Source organism: Syngnathoides biaculeatus, chromosome 18, assembly GCF_019802595.1.
Source record: "Syngnathoides biaculeatus isolate LvHL_M chromosome 18, ASM1980259v1, whole genome shotgun sequence".
Taxonomy (NCBI): Eukaryota; Metazoa; Chordata; class Actinopteri; order Syngnathiformes; family Syngnathidae; genus Syngnathoides; species Syngnathoides biaculeatus.
Window position 1 is genome coordinate 17,511,598 of NC_084657.1, and position 18,718 is coordinate 17,530,315.

Genomic DNA, 18,718 nt, shown 5'->3' on the forward strand with positions numbered 1-18,718 from the left:
GCTTGTGCTCATTTGTGCTTGTCTCTACCAGTCCCTTCTATTGAGATGTAGCCACACCTTAATTTTGAGCTACACTCGTGTTCATTATTATTGTTTTCTTTAATTTACAATATCCATCAATCCACTTTGTTTACCGCTTATCCTCACGATGGTCACGGGGAGTGCTGGAGCCTATCGCAGCTGTCAACGGGCAGAAGGCGGTCTACACCCTGAACTGGTTGTCAGCCAATCGCAGGGTACATTGAGACAAACAGGCACTCACAATCTAGAGTGTCCAATTAATGTTGCATGTTTTTGGAATGTGGGAGGACACTGGAGGGCCCAGAGAAAACCCACGCAGGCACGGGGAGAACATGCAAACTCCACACAGGTGGGGCCGGAATCGAATCCGGGACCTCAGAACTGTGAGGCCAACGCTTTCCAGCTGTTCCACCGTGCTCCCTTAATTTACAAAATGTATTTTAAAATTTGCTTTCTATTGCTCCTGTTTTTGATACTGTATCGTTTAGTATACAGTCACTAATGATGATGTTTAGTCGTTTTTGGAGGGATGTTTTATGGACAAGCACGCTCGGTAACCATCTCTTTAAAAACTCAATACAAAAATATGCAATTTTTGAATGACTGAAGAGCAGCGAATACATCATAATCTTGCGCTAATCCACAGTGACGCCTGCTGGATAGACTCAACACTTATTGAGCTAAAAAAAATTCTCGTTGTCAATGGTTACGTCCATGCCCAATCATAAGAACAAAAGTATGCGATTATTATTCGCGATATTTAAAATGTCAAAAGACCAAAAGGAAAAAAATCGAAGATACCCGTACACATATAATTTCAGACGTACATTGTCAAATACTGGATAAATATGTTGTGAAATCCAATAACTATTAATGAGACATTGTTCTGCCCCATAAATGTACAACGCTGTAGAAAATTAAGAGACGTAATAAATACATAAACGAATAAATAAATACAGTACAAATATAATACTGGACGATTTGTTGTTCTTATCATTTTTCATTTTTGAGGAATATGCGCTCAAATGACAATGTTTGTAATTGCAATTTGGCAGTTATGTTGTTTAGCAAAACTCGCCGGAAAATGTTTTCTTTCGTTAAACATATACCATACACAATAAATACCAAGATAGCATCAGAGAAACTAATCAATTTGCTGTGGTCTCTTAATTTACAAGTTATATGCACTGAATATGTTTGTGTGTGTGTGTATTTTGTTTAAGATATATTTATAGTGTATGGTATATGAGTGACAAAAGCAAACATTTCCATACACTTATATATTGTATATCATTCTTCCCTCACTTGATCTCACTTGCACATTCACACTGAAAACATTACCAGCGTGAAGGCAAAAAAAAAGCAAAGACAAAGAAAGGAAGGGAGCCCAAAAAAAGAAAGCGATGGTTATAATTGCGGTCATGTAAAATGTAGCATTGAATCCATCCAAAGAAGTCGTGGAAACATATCATATACACACTGTAAACGTGACCGACTGCATGTACTGGACTACCGTAAATATTATAATGGACTGAACCGAAGTCCACGTGATTTTGTGATACAAAACTTGTTTTTAAATTATTATTCATTAAAATAATGTCTGATATGATTAGCACCTCTACAGGGCACAAATGACCAGATTTGTAATATGCAATCGCTCACACATGGCAATCTGAAGGGCCCCATTGTAGGTGCTATAATCGTAATTAATGCCTGGTTTGATCATAACTTTATTTTATCAATTTTTAACGATATCCACTTTGATTGACATGAACATAGAAATCTACAAATATACAGTGCTTGTATTTATTCAACTCAGAAGACAGCTTACTCGTGACCCTAATGACAGTTTAGGTTACACTTTAAGAGTCTCCTGCCAGTCGCGGGGCGCGTATGAACAAAAACAAACAAACAAAAAAAATACATAAAAACATTCAAATTCACATTCATAACTACCCAGAAAATTCGCACTAAAAAAGCCCGAGATTGTTTCGCAACTCTTACGTGAATTACGGTATCTGCCAGTTCCAGGAGGTTCTGAATCTGTACGTGGCAGCGACACATTCTGGCACCCCCTTCCCTCGCAGTCCTCTTCACCCCGGGGTGCTAACTAAACACGTTTCACAGCGCGACGCTCATTTTGGAACCTCTGGAGACGAACGGTAAGACCATCCGGTTTAAAATCACCAAATGTCCCAGTTAGCTGTTCTTGAATTTCTGTGTTTCGTCTCATTTTCACTGCGAACATGCTGGCACGGTTTCCTATTACGGGGTCCAACTCGGGGGTTTTCGAGCCTCGAAACAGGAGTTCGTGACATGTCGCAGCAAGAATCTAGAATAACGTGGACTTGTGTGATACACCTGCGTATTGGTTTACACAATGTTGGCTTGGTTCGTACGCTGGTGTGCTCATAGTCATGTTTTACATCGCAAAGGACAAAGTTAAACGACTTCAAAGCGAGTTTTGTCAATGTTACAAGACGTTTATCTTGCAACATGAACACTTTTTGAGGGCAGAAATTCTGCTACAGTCACTAAATATAACCCCCCCGCCCCCGCCCCTCCATCCTTATTATTATTTTTTCCTCACGCGATCCAAACAAGCTGCCGCGTTGGGACTCGGTAGTAACTACGATGTGGTGACGTCACAGAGGGAAGGGTATTTTTTAAAAAATAAAACTTAAAAAAAAAAAAAAGATTACTTAAATGTTTCGAACACGTCTGATTAGAAATAACATGAAGTATATGCAGTATATATTGTACTTAATTATAATTATATTAAATGTAATTAAATAAATAAATGAGTAAATAAAGTCCAAGACTGTGTTTTTTTAGGGGGTCTGTAAAGTTTACGGCAGTACATTTTCATCTCTACATGTATAACTGTCCTGATAACAAATGTATGCATGTGCTAAGGTAAACACCGGGGTCACCAAAAGGTCATCTTGTGTATCCTGCTTTAGTATATTGTCGAATGTAAAGATGTTTTATATATATATATATATATATATAATATATATATATATACACACACACACAGCATGTATGCTGTGAAATCCTCACCGCCCCCAGGTGTGAAATCCTCCCCGCCCCCCTTCCCCAGGTGTTCATTTGAGTTCATTCTAGTTTGGAGTTTCAACCAAGGTTTTCTGGAAAAATATGCCTCAGAGACAAAACTTAAAATGCAAAATGTCATTACCCAAGGTGTCTACAAATCTCATGAGGCTTCAGCTCAATAAGAATCTAAAATATTTCACTTGTGTGTCATGTCTATTCCTAACTTGAAATACAAGTTACTACGACAAAGAAACTGGTTTGGCCGCTCTGCAAAATAATAACACTACACTGATTTATATATCAATTACAAACACTAATTTTATCAAACACAAACTAGCATAAAAAAATCTGTCCATTTTCTCACACGCTAATCCTCACAAGGGTCAAGGAAGTGCTAGAGCCAATCCCAGCTGTCATCAGGTTGGAGTCAGGGTACACCCTGAACTGGTTGCCGCCCAATCGCAGGGCACATGGAGACCGACAACAGTCGTACTATGTTTTGGGGATGTGGGAAGAAACTGGAGTGCCCGGAGAAAACCCACGTTGGCACAGAGAGAACATGCAAACTCCACACAGGCGGGGCTGGGATATGAACCCCAGTCCTCAGAACTGTGAGGCCAATGCTCTACAGATGCCTCACCTTGCCGCCAATGTATAAGCACCGAATGTAAAATCAAAAATTGCGACTGCTGTTGCTGCCATTTTTTACACCTCTGATCTTCATCAGGCTCACAAATGAGCTGGAGGTTATTTTAGTTGACTTGCAGTACAGAGGCAGTATGGTTTCGCTTTATTTTGGTTTTATTATGCAGTCATCTTTACACTTGCATAACAAGTAGTAATACTTGAGTTAATTTACAATATATGATTATGGAACAATTAAGCTGTCTTTACATTATGATTTCCGATAGTAATTTGTTTAGAGAACAGCAGAACTAATAGTTCTCGGCTTTGGACTGTGGTTTCTGATAAATACCGCTATGTGTTTCTTTCGGCTTGTCCCTTTCGGGGTCGCCACAGCGTGTCATCTCAAATGAACGCACATATATGTTTGGCACAATTTTTACGCCGGATGCCCCTTCCTGACGCAACCCTTCTCAGGGAGTGGAGGCCCCAGTGGGATACGAACTCACAACCCCTGGTACAAAAAGCAAAAACAATTTGGGGAAAGTCTGCTTTTACTAAAGTACATTTCATTCATTTTTCTTTTTTTTTTTTGCATGATTCAGGCAAACTTTCAAATAGGGTCATGTAACAGTGACATGATGTTTTACTTAACTCAGCTTATCTCATCGCTTTTTTTCCCCCAGCTGAATTAAACAAGATCCTCTGAAAAAATGTACTCCCCCCTCCCAAAACACATATTTCATCCAGATTGGGTTCACGGAGTCCAGTTTCATGTTTTAATTCCAACCTATCAAGACCAAAAAAAAATTGTGTTTCGATGAACCGTTTCTGTTTCTAAAACTGACTAAAACAAAGGTGACAATTCTCAAACTAAGGCAAAGGTGAGAACACAAATGACTGTACATCTCCTCCCATAGCTTCTTTTATCCCGCTCTGTTCTTACATCTGTCATAAAAGCAATATTAGGATTATGGTTCTAGACAGCAGAACTCTTTTGGAATGCCATTTGGTCTCGTGTTTGAGAAGGGAAAACTACGCACGTAAAAAGAAAGCTGTCCGACTTTTTGGGTGACATTCACGAAGCAAACTGAAAAAGGACTTCTGAAAAAAGGAACAAAAAGACCACACTTAGTTTAGGATAACCTGATGAAATCTCATCAACTAGTGAGAGCTACTACTCTTTTGGGTCCTATAAATAGTACATAGTAATTTAAAAAGTGTTCTTGTGTCTGAGCAGGACTAGTGCTGTTCTGCTTTTATTGCCCAGGCAAGTCAGTGCACTGTGTATACTCAAGCAAACCAGCCACAAAGCACAATGCATGAATAACCAATGCGTAATCTTTTTGGAATACACATGGCAAGTTTTTTGGAATCAGCTCAATATTCACAAGAGCTAAAACAGCAGCTATATGTGAGCCCGAGTTCTTTTCAGTCAGTTTTGATGGTAGCATACGAATCTAGTTTGATTGAGTTCAAATGAAAGCCCATTTTACTTGAAGTTTCAGTAACATAATATGAAAGAATTTAAACAAATTTCTTTTTTATTTTTAAATATGGCTTCTGACGACCTGTTATAAATAGAAAATGCTTTGTAAATCATTGTTGCAGAAACATTGAAAAGCTTTGTATTTCTTCTCATTACAGCTGAAAATTACAGCACATCAAACAGGATAGAAAATATACAATAACACACGTATAAAACTCAGAAATGCTTTTTTACACATGCATTTTTCAACATGTAAATATGTGTGTGTGTGTGTGTGTGTATATATATATATATATATATATATATGTGTGTGTGTGTGTGTGTGTATATCAGAATCAGTTTTACTGGCCAAGTGTGTAACAACACACAAGGAATTTGTCTCCGGTGGTCGGTGCCACCCTGTTCGGACATTCAGAACATAGAACAAACAAAGAACAAGAGACATTCAATTACAGATGTGCAAGTTGCAGTCTTCTTCAGTTATAACTATTCCACTATTGTTTTCTTGGTAGGTTATTGAATGAGAGAAAATGAGGGTGCCCCTGTGTGTTGTCTCCTGGGTTCTGCTATACTGCTGCTGGATCGCGCAAGCAGAGATTTTCACCTCTATAGGTGGGTTCAAAGATCACACAGTGACACTCAGACTAGGAAACATCTATCGTTCTTGGTCAGTCACGTCCTATGATATGCTTACAATCAGAAAGCAAAGCAGGTTGTTATTCCTTTTCCTGGCAGTGAATTTATCATGGTTGAACTATCCCTTGGAATTGTCGACTTCTCTGTCCCAGGATAAGTATTCTGCACAATGAATAGAAGCCTGCAGTTGTTTATGAAGCATGCCACACCACATACAAGCCTCAAAAAGCTTTTGGTCACTTGCTGGACTTTGTTGTGAGACACAACCAAGCTGGAAAGATGTGCTTTCTCTATGCCTGCAGGCCAGATGACGGACCTCCTGTACACAGAAAAAGAGCTGGTCCATTCCCTCAGAGAGTACATTAAAGCAGAGGAGTCGAAGTTGGCTGAAGTCAAAAGGTATAGTGCCCAATTCATTAATATCCTTGTAAAGCAAACAAAATGATGATGATGAGTTGGCAGCGGCAGGTCAGGGCATGGTGGCGACAGTTGGAATGCAGGTCTTTATAGCGGCCGCGTTTGTGCTGTAAAAACAAGACGTATTGCTAAAATCAGGCAAGTGCATAGACATTTTTGAGGATAGCTCCATAGGGCAAATCAAAGCCACCCATTTCCAAAGTTATGATTAAAAAGAAAAAAGGAGTATGCAAAGCAAAATCAACGTAAAGGAATAAAACAACTTTTACTCAAAGATGTGAAGGGAGACTACAGTCGATCTCAAAATGTCAACACACCCTTGTTCAAATGCCACGTTTGTGAAAGGAGAGGGAGGGCGGGCTGGGGCACGGAGGAGGAGGGTATGCACGATACTCCCAAGATTTCGAAACACCTTGGATAAAATTAATGACAGCGAGGATGTTTTTTTTCGTTTTTTTTTTTTAAATAGTATTGATGCAGGAAGAGATGCTGAAGCTGGGTTTGACTACAGGAAAATGAATTGCATTTATATCATTATTCAATTGAAGTGTACTGCATGTAGAAGTTTAATGTTGTAAAACAGTTCTTAAATGTTATGCAAATCAATTGTTAGCCTGATCAAAATTGCCAGAGTCATTTTTAACTTACTGGCACAATATCTCAATTATTTTATTCATCTGACAAAGGCGAAAATTCACATTTGTGGTAGCTGAATTTGATTAAATAAACTAATATTGTGCAGCTGTTGGTAAAACATATATTTTTACACTGTTCTAAGTTTTTCAAAGTTTATTGTTATACTTACAAAGACCTGGCTGCTCATTGCCGCATACCATCCGCCTGTAATCTTATGTATACATGATCAAAGCATCTTTGATAGTAATTTCATTTTACTCTGGTTTAAGCTGGGCCAGAAAGTTGGATGACCTGACCCGAGTATCCACATCTGACCCAGAAGGCTACTTGGCTCACCCGGTGAATGCCTACAAGCTCATGAAGAGACTCAACACCGAGTGGTCTCAGCTGGAGAACCTTGTGCTTCAGAACCCTTCAGACGGTAGGAAAATAAATGTGAAATTGCATATTATTGAAGATAAAAGAGCAAATTGTTTGTCAACATTTCCTTGTTTGTTCTCAAAAGTGACACAGTATTTTTTGCCAGGGTTACTTTGAACCCCAGCATGTTTTTCCTTTGTTCATAAGCGGCTAAGAAAATGGATGGATGGATCACTTTTTCTCCCAACATATGCAGTATGAATATATTACGCACTTAGTGAATTGGAAGCTCAATGATAACAATTTCTGGTCCCCAGATGATTAGAGAAAGGAACTAAAGCTGGAATGCGTCAGCTGCAGCTGCTGCTGTTATTCATCTGACAGTTTGCCCATGTTTGTGTGTCCTCTGTATCCGTGTGAGACAAAATAACAAAGGGGAAGTGTGTATTTTGTGTTTAAATCTCAACATTTGGCCTCTCTTTCAAAGGAGGACAGAAAAAGTGTAAGTTAAAAAAACTGTAAGGAGAAGACAAATGGGACACTTGTTTGCATTTTACAAGATCTCCAATATCTTCAAAAAGATTAATAGGATTTTTGCATATCCAGTACAGTGTACTCCTGTGGTGCAATAGTTGATGACATTCATCCAGGAAAGAACTATATAGTCAAACACATTGTGTTGTACGGCACTGGTCCAGCTCTGATAATGTTCTGATTTTCACATTTTTTTTTTCAAAATAATCAGTTTCAGTTAAACAGAGATGTTATTGTCATCAACACAATTTCTCTTTGCCATAACACAGATTTGTTGGTCATACTCCAAATCTACAACCTCAGCGGCCTTCATTTTTAGTTGCCATTCTATTGAATGAAATCAATTCTTATTGGCGGTTATAGTGTTTGTTATGATGACATAGACATTGTGTGACTCAGTAAATGTAATTCAATCTACCTTACTCCAGTGCAGGACTCAACAGGTTTTCTCCCTGCTTTGTCCAGGGTTCATTTCCAACATGACTGTGCACAGACAGTACTTTCCTGATGCAGAAGATGAGACGGGTGCAGCCAAGGCACTGATGCGTCTCCAGGACACTTACCATCTTGATTCAGAGGATTTTTCTAAAGGGAGGCTTCCGGGTAATCAATGGTTTTGGAGTAAAGAAAATATATATCTATATTTTGTTCAATAGCTGCAGCTGTAATGAATCAGTAAAGGTAAAGACCACCAATATTACAAAGTGGAGATGTTGAAGTCGAGAGCGCTGCATAAAGTTTTAAAGTTAGGTGCTTAAAAGGAAACACGTCGTTCTCATAAAAATCGATTTCAAATCTATGTAAATGTCACCCCAGGTATGCACTCAAATGCCATGCTGACCGTGGACGATTGCTTTGACATGGGAAAGACGGCTTACAATGACGGAGACTATTACCACGCGGTGCTGTGGATGCAGCAGTCCTTGAAGCAGCTGGACGCGGGCGAGGAAGCTGTGGTTTCCAAGGCAGCCATTTTGGACTACCTCAGTTATTCTGTTTACCAAATGGGAGATTTGCCTCGTGCTATCGAGCTGACGCGCCGGCTGGTGGCCATAGGTAAGATATAAAAGAATGGCATTAACAATTCAGAATGTAAAGTATTATACAGTACACTCGTCCACCCTAGCATTAGAAAATATATTTTAATGAAGGGTGTTGTGTTTAGTGCTTGTCTTTCTGAGTATGGGGCAGTCCCTTTACTTCCACTAAAATTACATTTTGGGCAGCCCAATACCACAGGGTGTGGCCCATTCTAAAATAAGCTCTTGGTTTTAAAGTGTTAAGTTATGTTATTGTCAAGGCCTGCGGTGACAACTGAAACATTTCGAGACAAAATGCTGTATATATTTTTTAAACTAAATGACGGACTTCATTCATAACTTTCATCCATCAATCCATTTTCTTAGCCGCTTATCCTCATGAGGGTCGCGGAAGTGCTAGCGCCCGTCCCAGCTATCTTCAGGGAGGAAAACAGGGTACACCCTGAACTGGTTGCCAGACAGTCACTGGACACTTAGAGACAGACAACATCCACACTCACAATCACACCTAACGACAAGTTAGAGTTTCCAATTAGTATATGTTTTTGGGATGTGGGAAGAAACAGGAGTGCGCGGAGAAAACCCACACAGGCCCGGGGAGAACGTGAAAGCTCCGCGCAATGTCGGGATTTGAACCCTGATCCTCAGAACTGTGAGGCCAACTCTCTAACCAGTTGCCCAACTGTGCTCCCCGATAAGATACACACTGTCGAAAATAAAGAATAATTTTTCTACCAAGTAGGTGAAATTGGATAACTTTCACACAGCACTCCAATAGTGTTCAGAGCCCATTCACAAGTTCAATTATGTTGTGCATACAGAGCCGAGCCACGAGAGGGCAGGAGGAAACCTGCGGTATTTTGAGAAGTTGCTCCTCAAGGAGCAGAAAGAGGAGCGGGAAGAGGAGGAGCAGACCGATGTACCTGCTTCAGAGGAGCCCATCCAGCTGGGAACCTATGTCAGACCCAAAGACCACCTGCCAGAGAGAGACATCTATGAGGCCCTATGCAGAGGGGAGGGTGCCAGAATGGTGAGATGGGTTGAGAAAAAAAAATACGTGCAACATTCTTTATCAGTCTTTTTATGAGGGGATTTGTAATTTTTCAGCAGAAAAGAAGATTTTAATGGTAAACTAATAAAATATTAGAGAATGTTTTTAAAGTTAATGCCCTTAAATTGTCCAAACAAATCTCAACGCCATAGTACACTATGTGGTCTCCTTGAAGAATGTTTTCTTGAATCCATTTTTTTCTTCTTTAAATAGTGTTCACTAATGTACGGATCCCATGCCCCAATTAATTTCGGTCACAACGAGTACTTGATAAATGCCCCTGATAGACAGACATTAGAGGATGACACAGGAGTGGATGTTGACTCCCATAGAGGTTAAAAACACCCCCACTCCCAAGTCCCAAGTGTGTGTTTGAAAAAAAAAAACAAAACAAAAAATTGCACTCCTTCCCAACCTCGCGCTTAAAAAAAGACTGCCAAATCCCGGGTGTTAAAAAAAATCAGTTTGATCCTGAGCTTTAAAAAAATAAAATCCCAATCCTGAGCCAGAATCCCACTCAAGGTAATAAATAATACATACAATTTTAATCTGGAAAAAAAAAATCTATTTTGCACATCTATCGTGGTGCTTTAAATTAATTCATAATCCACCCAGTAGAGTTGTTCAATTTGTTAAATGTCTTTGCAAATGAGGTAACATTGTAAATCTGCACATTTAAACATATATTTGGCTAGTATCAACAATAATACACACTGCTATTCACTGGGGGTGGGGGTCGGGGGGTGTACTCACCACATGTATTCATTGCTATCGTTTGATGATGACTTCCTCAGACCGAAGCAAGGCGCAGCCGTTTGTTCTGCCGCTACCAAGATGGAAGCAGAAATCCTCGTCTTCTGCTGAAGCCCATGAAAGAGGAAGATGAGTGGGATAGTCCGCACATCGTGCGCTACATGGAAGCCCTGTCTGATTATGAGATTGAAAAGATTAAAGAGTTGGCCAAACCTAGGGTGAGACATTGGAAACTATATTGACATTAACCACTCCCCAAGTCCAGAAAAATTAACTGAATTATGTGCTTTTTTTTTCTTTCAGCTTGCCAGAGCTACCGTCAGAGACCCCAAAACAGGAGTTTTGACCACAGCTCACTACAGAGTATCAAAAAGGTGATTGAACATATGTATGACTGTAAGAGATGAGGGCAAACTGTGCCTCTTACCTCTCTCTGATAACCCTATTTGCTCTTTACTGCCACCTTGTGTGTCAAAAATGAAATTAAGAACGGCTCATGGAGCTCATTTCCTTTAGGCTTCAATCAGGTGCAAACATTAACATAAACCATCCGAGGTCAAAAACTGTTTGAAGAGGTTGAACTTGCAGACAGTGCTTTAACATCACTAAATACACTATGTTTACATTTCATCAGTGCATGGTTAGAAGAAGAAGATGGCCCGGTCATTGGCAAAGTCAATCAGAGAATACAGGACATCACAGGCCTAACTGTAGACACCGCAGAGTTACTACAGGTAATGTTTAAGCATGTGAAAATTCTCTATGATGGTACATATTCATAACACATACACAATGGAAGAATTTTAAAGCGCTTCACACAAAGCCATCAACGACAACCTCTTCTTAAGGTAATTTGGTAGTTTTTTATTATTATTATTTTGGAATTTTATGAAATATTGATGACACAGTTATATGTAAAACTATAGCTGTAGAATTTAGATATATATTATAGATTATATTATATATATATATAATCGTGTTTTCAAAGCAGTATGCAGAATTTTATTGTATTCTTTTGAAGTTTGGCGAGAATGTTCAACATAAAGTTGCCTTTTGATCATAGTCGCTTTACGAGATTACTGGTGTGGACAGTTATAACTGCATGAATACTAAGAACATTGTGTGTATTCTTATAAATACAACATTAGAAATTCAGTTATTAATAATTCAGCTAACTGTATGATTTAAGCAAATGAACAAATTAACCAAATGACACCAATTGATTATTTAATGCAATGATTGTTTTTTGTTTTAATCTTATTTGTATTCCTCACAATTATCATTGGTCTCAAAGGAGGCGTTAGTATGGAATTTGAAACTGGTATTACGATGGGAAGCAGATACAGGGATTCTTAGCCATTACAAAGGTGGGGAGGGAGTGGGGCCTATAAACCGTTCCCTAACAAGAAGATCCAAATAAATGGCATCCTCCAAAAGGGTTTATAATCGTGTATAAATATCACAAGATGTAGGCAAAGCACCTAAAATGGAAAGAATCATCAAGTATCAACATAGACACAATTATGAACTAGCGACTGTGGTAGTTCTTCAGAAGAACTGAACCTTTACTTGAGGATCATCAATTGTATTAGCTAGCATAATAAAAAAATAATATGCTAGCACAAACTGACGTGCAAAGCACAGAGGCAAATTTCTATGGCTGCACTTAACACAATTGTGATTATGTCATTAAACTCACCTTTTGGCATTTGCACACAATAGCAAATGTCAGAGAATACAGACAAATTGCTACAGCAATTAGACTACATAAACTGTTAGTGGCTGTATCGTTAAAGGATTATAAACATAATTCCGCTTTCATTTTTAGTTGAGGACGGTGTGAATTCCAAGACAACGAAAAAGATCTTGAATGCAGATGAAAATAACACGATCAATGAATGAAACCATTAAATAGATGATCTAATTGCTTTGGCGTGAACAAAAACAGCAAATATACATACAAAAATGGAGGAGGGTTTTCCCATCAAAATCTGCAAATCCACAAATGCTGAATCGGGAATATGCAGGGATTCACTGCACATGTTTTCTTTGTTTTAATGTCCAAGTTATCTCTTTTGATGGTTCACTAGGTGGCTAACTATGGCGTTGGAGGACAGTATGAGCCACATTTTGACTTTTCCAGGGTGAGTTAATGTGAATGGTCCGTCTGTGTGCGTAATAGGGTGTGTGTGTGTTGAAACTGAACACTATGAGTAAACGTTTGCTCTTTGCATTGTGTGTGTTGAATCTGGTGTGCATACGTGCTTGTGATCTGGCTGTATGTCCTTTGCCCAAATGTTTGAACTTTTGCTCCACGATGAAGCAGGATTTTTGTATAAATCACAACTGGTCATGTCAGCACCACCTCATGCTTTATTTAGTGTAGGACCTTTTCTGAATTAGACAATGTGGCATGCATTACATGCATTTCTGCAAATGAAAGCAATTGTTGCTTGGAAACAGTGATGAACTTTGTTTTAAGACTAATGGCATTTCAGCGCAGTCACTGCCCATTGCGGCGGGCTCCTGCTCTAAGTCTTGGTGATAAGTTTAAATTATAAACATCTGTTGCAGCGTCCTTTTGACGGTAACCTCAAGGTCGATGGAAATAGGCTTGCCACCTTCCTAAATTACGTAAGTACGGGTGAACTGTCTTCATTGTGTATTTTACCCTTGAATTTTATCTTTATAGAAAGATGAGCCAGATGCTTTCAAAAGATTAGGCACTGGAAATCGTGTGGCCACTTTTTTGAACTATGTAAGTACGTGCATCTAGTCGCCACTGATTGAGGGGGAAATTGCGGCAGTTGTCGCCATATGCGCCGTCTGTCTTGGTCTCTGTGGGCCCGGCCCTGAACTCTGCTTCAATCTTGGACTTGAAATGATTGACTAATTGACATAGCAAAGAACTACCAACTAATCAATGAAAAATGCAGGATGCACCTCCAAAGAAATGTCAAATTTTCAAGAAGTACTGTATGTCATCCCGTCAATCACTTCCCGTACTTATTGTAAAGAGTTTGTTGGCAATCCCGGCGCCCATTAACATGCACGCCCTTATCGGGCTATTACTTAGCGATACAATATTACATGATGACTTGGTTCTTGTATATTTTTTTATAGTATATCATCACAATGACAAAATTGTCTTTTTTTTTTTTTTTTTTTTTTTAGCAAGAAGCATAAAAGATTTGGAGGAAGATTTGCACTTATTATAATAATAACTGTCTCAGGAAAAATGTGGCTCCCACAAAATTAGACAACAATACTTGATATTTACTTTTATTCAATGTGATTACTGATTACCAATTATAAGGAGTGTGTTGCGCAACTACATTATCGCAGTTGTTTGTTATTAATTAAGTGCGCACAAATGTCTTTTCCAATTGAGTTGTGCAGGTTATAGTTCACATTCATGGTGGAAAATGTTTAGAAATTATTTATTTTTACATCACAAAAACCTGCCATTCAAAGAGGTGTGTGTAAGGATTTAATTTCCGCTGTAGCTAGTGTTCAGAGTTACATTGAAAATTATTATTGTTTACTTGATCGACACCTATCTCACAAGTAGTTATTTGTTTTTAATCATGTGTTCAATTGATTTATATTTTGTTCTTTTTCGCCCAGATGAGTGACGTTGAGGCAGGAGGCGCCACAGTCTTCCCTGACTTTGGGGCTGTAATCCAGCCCAAAAAGGTAATCAATACAATTCTATTAGATTTTTTTCAGGGCGTCTTCAAGTGTGTATGAAGTTGGGGAACAATAACAACAACAACAATTTCACAGTATTTTACAAGGACTATCTAAATAAATGTAATGCATTGGTAATAAATGGTAATAATGTTTAGGTCACTTAAAACAGATTCGTTTATTCATAAAAAGTAACCACCGGAGTATTATGTCAATATTCTTCATGAATTATTCATGAAATATTCCAAGTATAACCTAATTATTTATCCAGTAGTCATTTTGGCTGTACAATATATTATTATTTTAAAAAAAACATCTGAGAAATATTCCACATTTTTGTACCAGTAGCAATGTTATAAACTCCAAAAAACAACAGAAGTTAATCATAACTTATTTTGAAATTCAGAAGTACAGTAACATTTAGGTAGGAAGTAGGAAAAAAAGAGACATGGTCCAATTCTTTTTCCGGGTCACATGTCATTTACAAAAGAGTACCTATGCTTGTTTGATACTAGGCAGAGTTTATAGTGCTTAGTCACAGCACATTTGGACCTTTTCCCAATTGTCTCATTTCATTTGCAGAAGTTTTATGCTCTCTCGGTTTGACAAAAATAAATACAATTGCAGGCTATGACTGGCTGAAGTGCATTAATTCTCAATTCCTACCCGCTCGTGTTTAAATGTGTGATCCTTGTCAGATCTTATTTCGGTTTTAAGCACACCGAATGTTCCGACTACTGTTTTTCATTGGTCTGATTGATTACAGGGGACGGCTGTGTTCTGGTATAACCTTTTCAAAAGTGGAGAAGGAGACTACAGGACCAGACATGCAGCCTGTCCTGTTTTAGTAGGAAGTAAATGGGGTAAAGTACAAAGTTTTTCTTACGTTATGCTATGAACATACTTAAGATTTACAATGACAAAAAAATGTTCGGGTGAGTCAATGGAAAGTTACTGAAGGATCCCTGCCATCAGCATGTGCGTGAATGACTCATTCACTTTTTTTCCCATGTCCAAGTTTGGTCACTACGGAGACATTTGGTAACATTACTCCATAGTTCCTCCAGCCAAGAACATTTACTTCTTTAGGGTGTTTTGCACAGGATAATCGGCGGAACTCAGACTGTTTTAAGGCCATAATCTCTTTACCCTTTTTAAACCAACATATTGCCATGATGCTGTATGAAAAATCCATGTTCAAACTAAGCTCCCACAATCCCTGCTTTTTATTTACAAAATGACTGACAAACAAATTGTGAGTCTTGAAAGCAAACAAAAAAAAAATCTAAATTGTGTCTCTTGAAGCACATATTTTAAACCTGGCCTTTTTTTTCCTTTCCTGCCGGACATGAGTTGTCCTTTTTTTTTTTATCCGTTATTGGACAGCAGAATGTCTTTTTAGCTACATAGCGCTGCAGTTGGTTCCCAAGCTAAGCAGTACAAATCAGATATTTGGGACCTCTCATTACATTAGATACAATTTTACGATGATTATGATAATGATTTGTGTTGGTCTCATTTTTAATTTCACAAAAACCTGGCACTTCAGTAGGGCTGTGTGAAGTTATGATGCCTACTGTACAGTTTATAGAACTCCATATTTGATCCTTTTTTTGTTGTTTTTCCAGTGTCCAACAAATGGATCCATGAACGAGGGCAGGAATTCCTCAGACCCTGCGGCCTCACAGAAGTGGATTGAACATTGACCCGCTATGCATACATTCTGCAAACATTCATGTGACATACAGTTCTGAAAGATATCCACACACAGTACGTGATTTGGATCATTCTGTCAGTGGCGATCAAGAATTTTAACAAGAAAATGTACGTGTAATAGGTGGCTGGACAGTTTTCCTAAATGTTTCAATTTGTTCATACTGTACATGATTTCTATCTCCATTCTCCACCAAGGATCACAAGAATGATGATTTTATACAGAACACACAAAATCCCCAAAACATGCAAATCATAGTTCCTTGTCATCACCAATTGGTAATTCTGAGCCCTACTTTTGAGTTACATGTTACTTTTGCAGCGCTGAAATTGTGTGAAAGTGCATCGCATTGCTAAACACATACTTAGCAAGCTTTCCGTCAGGACTGCCAGCCGAATAACACATTAGGGCGCGAAATGAAGAATCTCGTCAATAAAAATAAAGGGCTCGAATGCAAATCAAATGTTTAAATTTTTTTTCAGTTGAACAGAACAATCTGACAGCAATGTTTTCTTTTTCCCCACCAGATGCTTTATTTATACAGTTTAAATTATTTCAACAGATTCCTTGCTTTTTTTTTACCCCCTGACCAGATGATAATCATTGACGTCAATAAATGTTCTTTTATTTAAAAATGTGGCGTCCCTCTTTTATTTTGTTACCACAGATGTTTTCATAAGTTTTTTTTTCATCACAGTACCCAAATTTTCCCAATTTCTTGTCTAATTGAAATGCTTTTAGGAGGATTGTGTACTGTGTCCAATTTATAGGTGGGTCAATGGCAAGTCGGGCTTTTTTTTTTTTTTCTTTTTACTACGAGGCAAGCCTGAGCATTGCTACTCGATTAGCTTGTACTTGCAGGAACAGACAACCAAATAAATGTCCTAACACAAATACTGACAGGGTTCCCAAACTTACGGTTGCTACCCAAAAGTGTCGTGGGCGTATTTTGAGGGGTTCAGCTCATAGAGCTTGTAAACATTTTTTTAGGTAAATAGTCTTTTTATTTAAATTTATTGTAATAAATTCTGGTTAGTTCCTTATCATTATTTTATGCACAGTATAGGTCTATATTTTGGCAGTACAATAAATTCAATTTAGTACATTTATGCCCCCAGCACAACACTCCAGAAAATCAGTTCAACACTGGCTAATATTAAGTGTAAGGTTGTCAAAAGTGCACATTTGCCATTCCAGATAGGTTTCTTAATAATAATAATAATAAAAAAAAACATTTTACAACACAATCATCACTTGTGCTTTAATAAGATAAAACTTTAATTAGACCAAGTAAGCATTCCAGTTTGTATGTGTACTCGTAATTCAACAGAGAACAAAAAATTATACAGGACTTACATTAGAAAGGCGCATTGTATTTATTTTACACCATTCTCACTATGGTATCTATGTGTAAACATCTCTTCAGTTGGTACTTTTCTGTAAAATGGTATTACAGAATTACAGTAAATCTGCTGCTTTAAAGTACAATGTATTATGTTTGTATCCAGCGGCAAAAGAAAGAATAACTCAAAATTTTATTGTAAGGAAGGTAACTGATGGTGTAGTGGTACACACCCCTCACTTGGGTGCAGGCAGTTTGGGATCGATTCCCGCACAGCGATATTGTCGATATGTGGCCTGTGACTGACTGGTGACCAGGTCAGGGTGTAGTCAATCTTTTGCCCAATGTTAGCTGGTATAGGCTCTGGTGCTCAGACAACCCTTGTGAGGATAAGCGGTGTGGAAAATTGGAAGGCACTTGACAAAATGCTGTATTTAATCAGCGGTCCCCCACTTAAATATACAAAAAAAGAAAAAAAAAACCCAAAGTCTGACATTTTGATAATGACAATGTCTTGACTTGAATGTCCTGAATTTGAAATCCTGATTTTATTACTCCCAACATTCGGAACAGATGTTTTGATTTGATTTGCTCTCCTCAACCTTCCCTTGCGACTCAGCCAGCACTCACTTCACTTCATGTCACACGTCCCTTGCTGCCAATCATGAAGGAATACATTTTTAAACATGAATTTGACAATGTGCAATTGTATTATGGCCCTTTCAAATTGTTTTCATTCTTTTCACAAGCTCTGTTAAACAAATATGGAATGATACATAAATATTGTCAGTTTCACTAACATATTTTAAAACTTTTTTCCAACTGAGTGGTGGCAGTTTACAGTATTTATGGCTTGATGATTAAAGTGAAAGGTTGAGTCAGTATATTGTATATTGTTACACTGTGTGTTTGTGTGTGTGTCTGTGCGTACGGCAGCTTTTCATTTCAGTGAGTAAATTGACATTAATTTTGTTTAATGGTGAGTCCAGAGTTACAGCAGCAAGCCCAAAATGAGTCAGTCATCCCCTGGTAAAATCTTTAAATTTTTTCTTTTTTTTGAATGAGTATCTTTTGGTTGGAAATCACACAATGAAGTGGCAAAAGACTGTACGGTAAAGAATCCAATCTCGAGTCCATGTTTTTGCACCTATAAGAAATATTCAAGGATCCTGCAGTTCTAGTATAATCTACTGCAGATATTGGAAAACTACCTCCCAGGGCTTTTTAATAGCAAGATCAGGGGTTAACTTTTTTTTTTTTTTTTTTTTTTTTTTTACCCCAAGTACAACCTAAAAAAAATTATCCACAAACATTTAAATAAGAGAGAAGAGAGTTTATGTTCATAAGAAGTACA

General features: G+C 38.1%; 1 protein-coding gene across 3 annotated transcripts; it reads left to right on the forward strand.

Moving 5' to 3' along the window:
• Positions 1-2,021: 2,021 nt before the first annotated feature.
• Positions 2,022-16,638, forward strand: LOC133491804 (prolyl 4-hydroxylase subunit alpha-2-like). Of its 3 annotated transcripts, XM_061803422.1 has the most exons (16): positions 2,022-2,183; positions 5,704-5,803; positions 6,130-6,226; positions 7,150-7,301; positions 8,240-8,377; positions 8,591-8,830; positions 9,636-9,844; positions 10,660-10,836; positions 10,922-10,992; positions 11,253-11,352; positions 12,709-12,762; positions 13,193-13,252; positions 13,311-13,376; positions 14,246-14,314; positions 15,075-15,171; positions 15,937-16,638. In XM_061803422.1, the coding sequence occupies exons 2-16, from the start codon at positions 5,722-5,724 to the stop codon at positions 16,005-16,007; spliced, it is 1,683 nt and encodes a 560-aa protein (XP_061659406.1). In that variant the 5' UTR covers positions 2,022-2,183; positions 5,704-5,721; the 3' UTR covers positions 16,008-16,638. The 3 variants fall into 3 exon arrangements, with proteins under 3 accessions (XP_061659406.1, XP_061659405.1, XP_061659404.1); XM_061803421.1 differs by lacking the exon at positions 13,311-13,376; XM_061803420.1 differs by lacking the exon at positions 13,193-13,252 and having other exon boundaries at positions 2,023-2,183; positions 15,937-16,637.
• Positions 16,639-18,718: the final 2,080 nt, after the last annotated feature.

What these genes read in the sequence shown, in the direction of transcription:
- LOC133491804 (XM_061803422.1), top strand. Translation starts at nt 5,722, where the DNA reads ATGAGGGTGCCCCTGTGTGTTGTCTCCTGGGTTCTGCTATACTGCTGC. An exon ending in CACTACAGAGTATCAAAAAG is followed by an intron (nt 10,993 to 11,252) that starts GTGATTGAACAT and finishes ACATTTCATCAG; the next exon opens with TGCATGGTTAGAAGAAGAAG. An exon ending in TTTAGTAGGAAGTAAATGGG is followed by an intron (nt 15,172 to 15,936) that starts GTAAAGTACAAA and finishes TTGTTTTTCCAG; the next exon opens with TGTCCAACAAATGGATCCAT.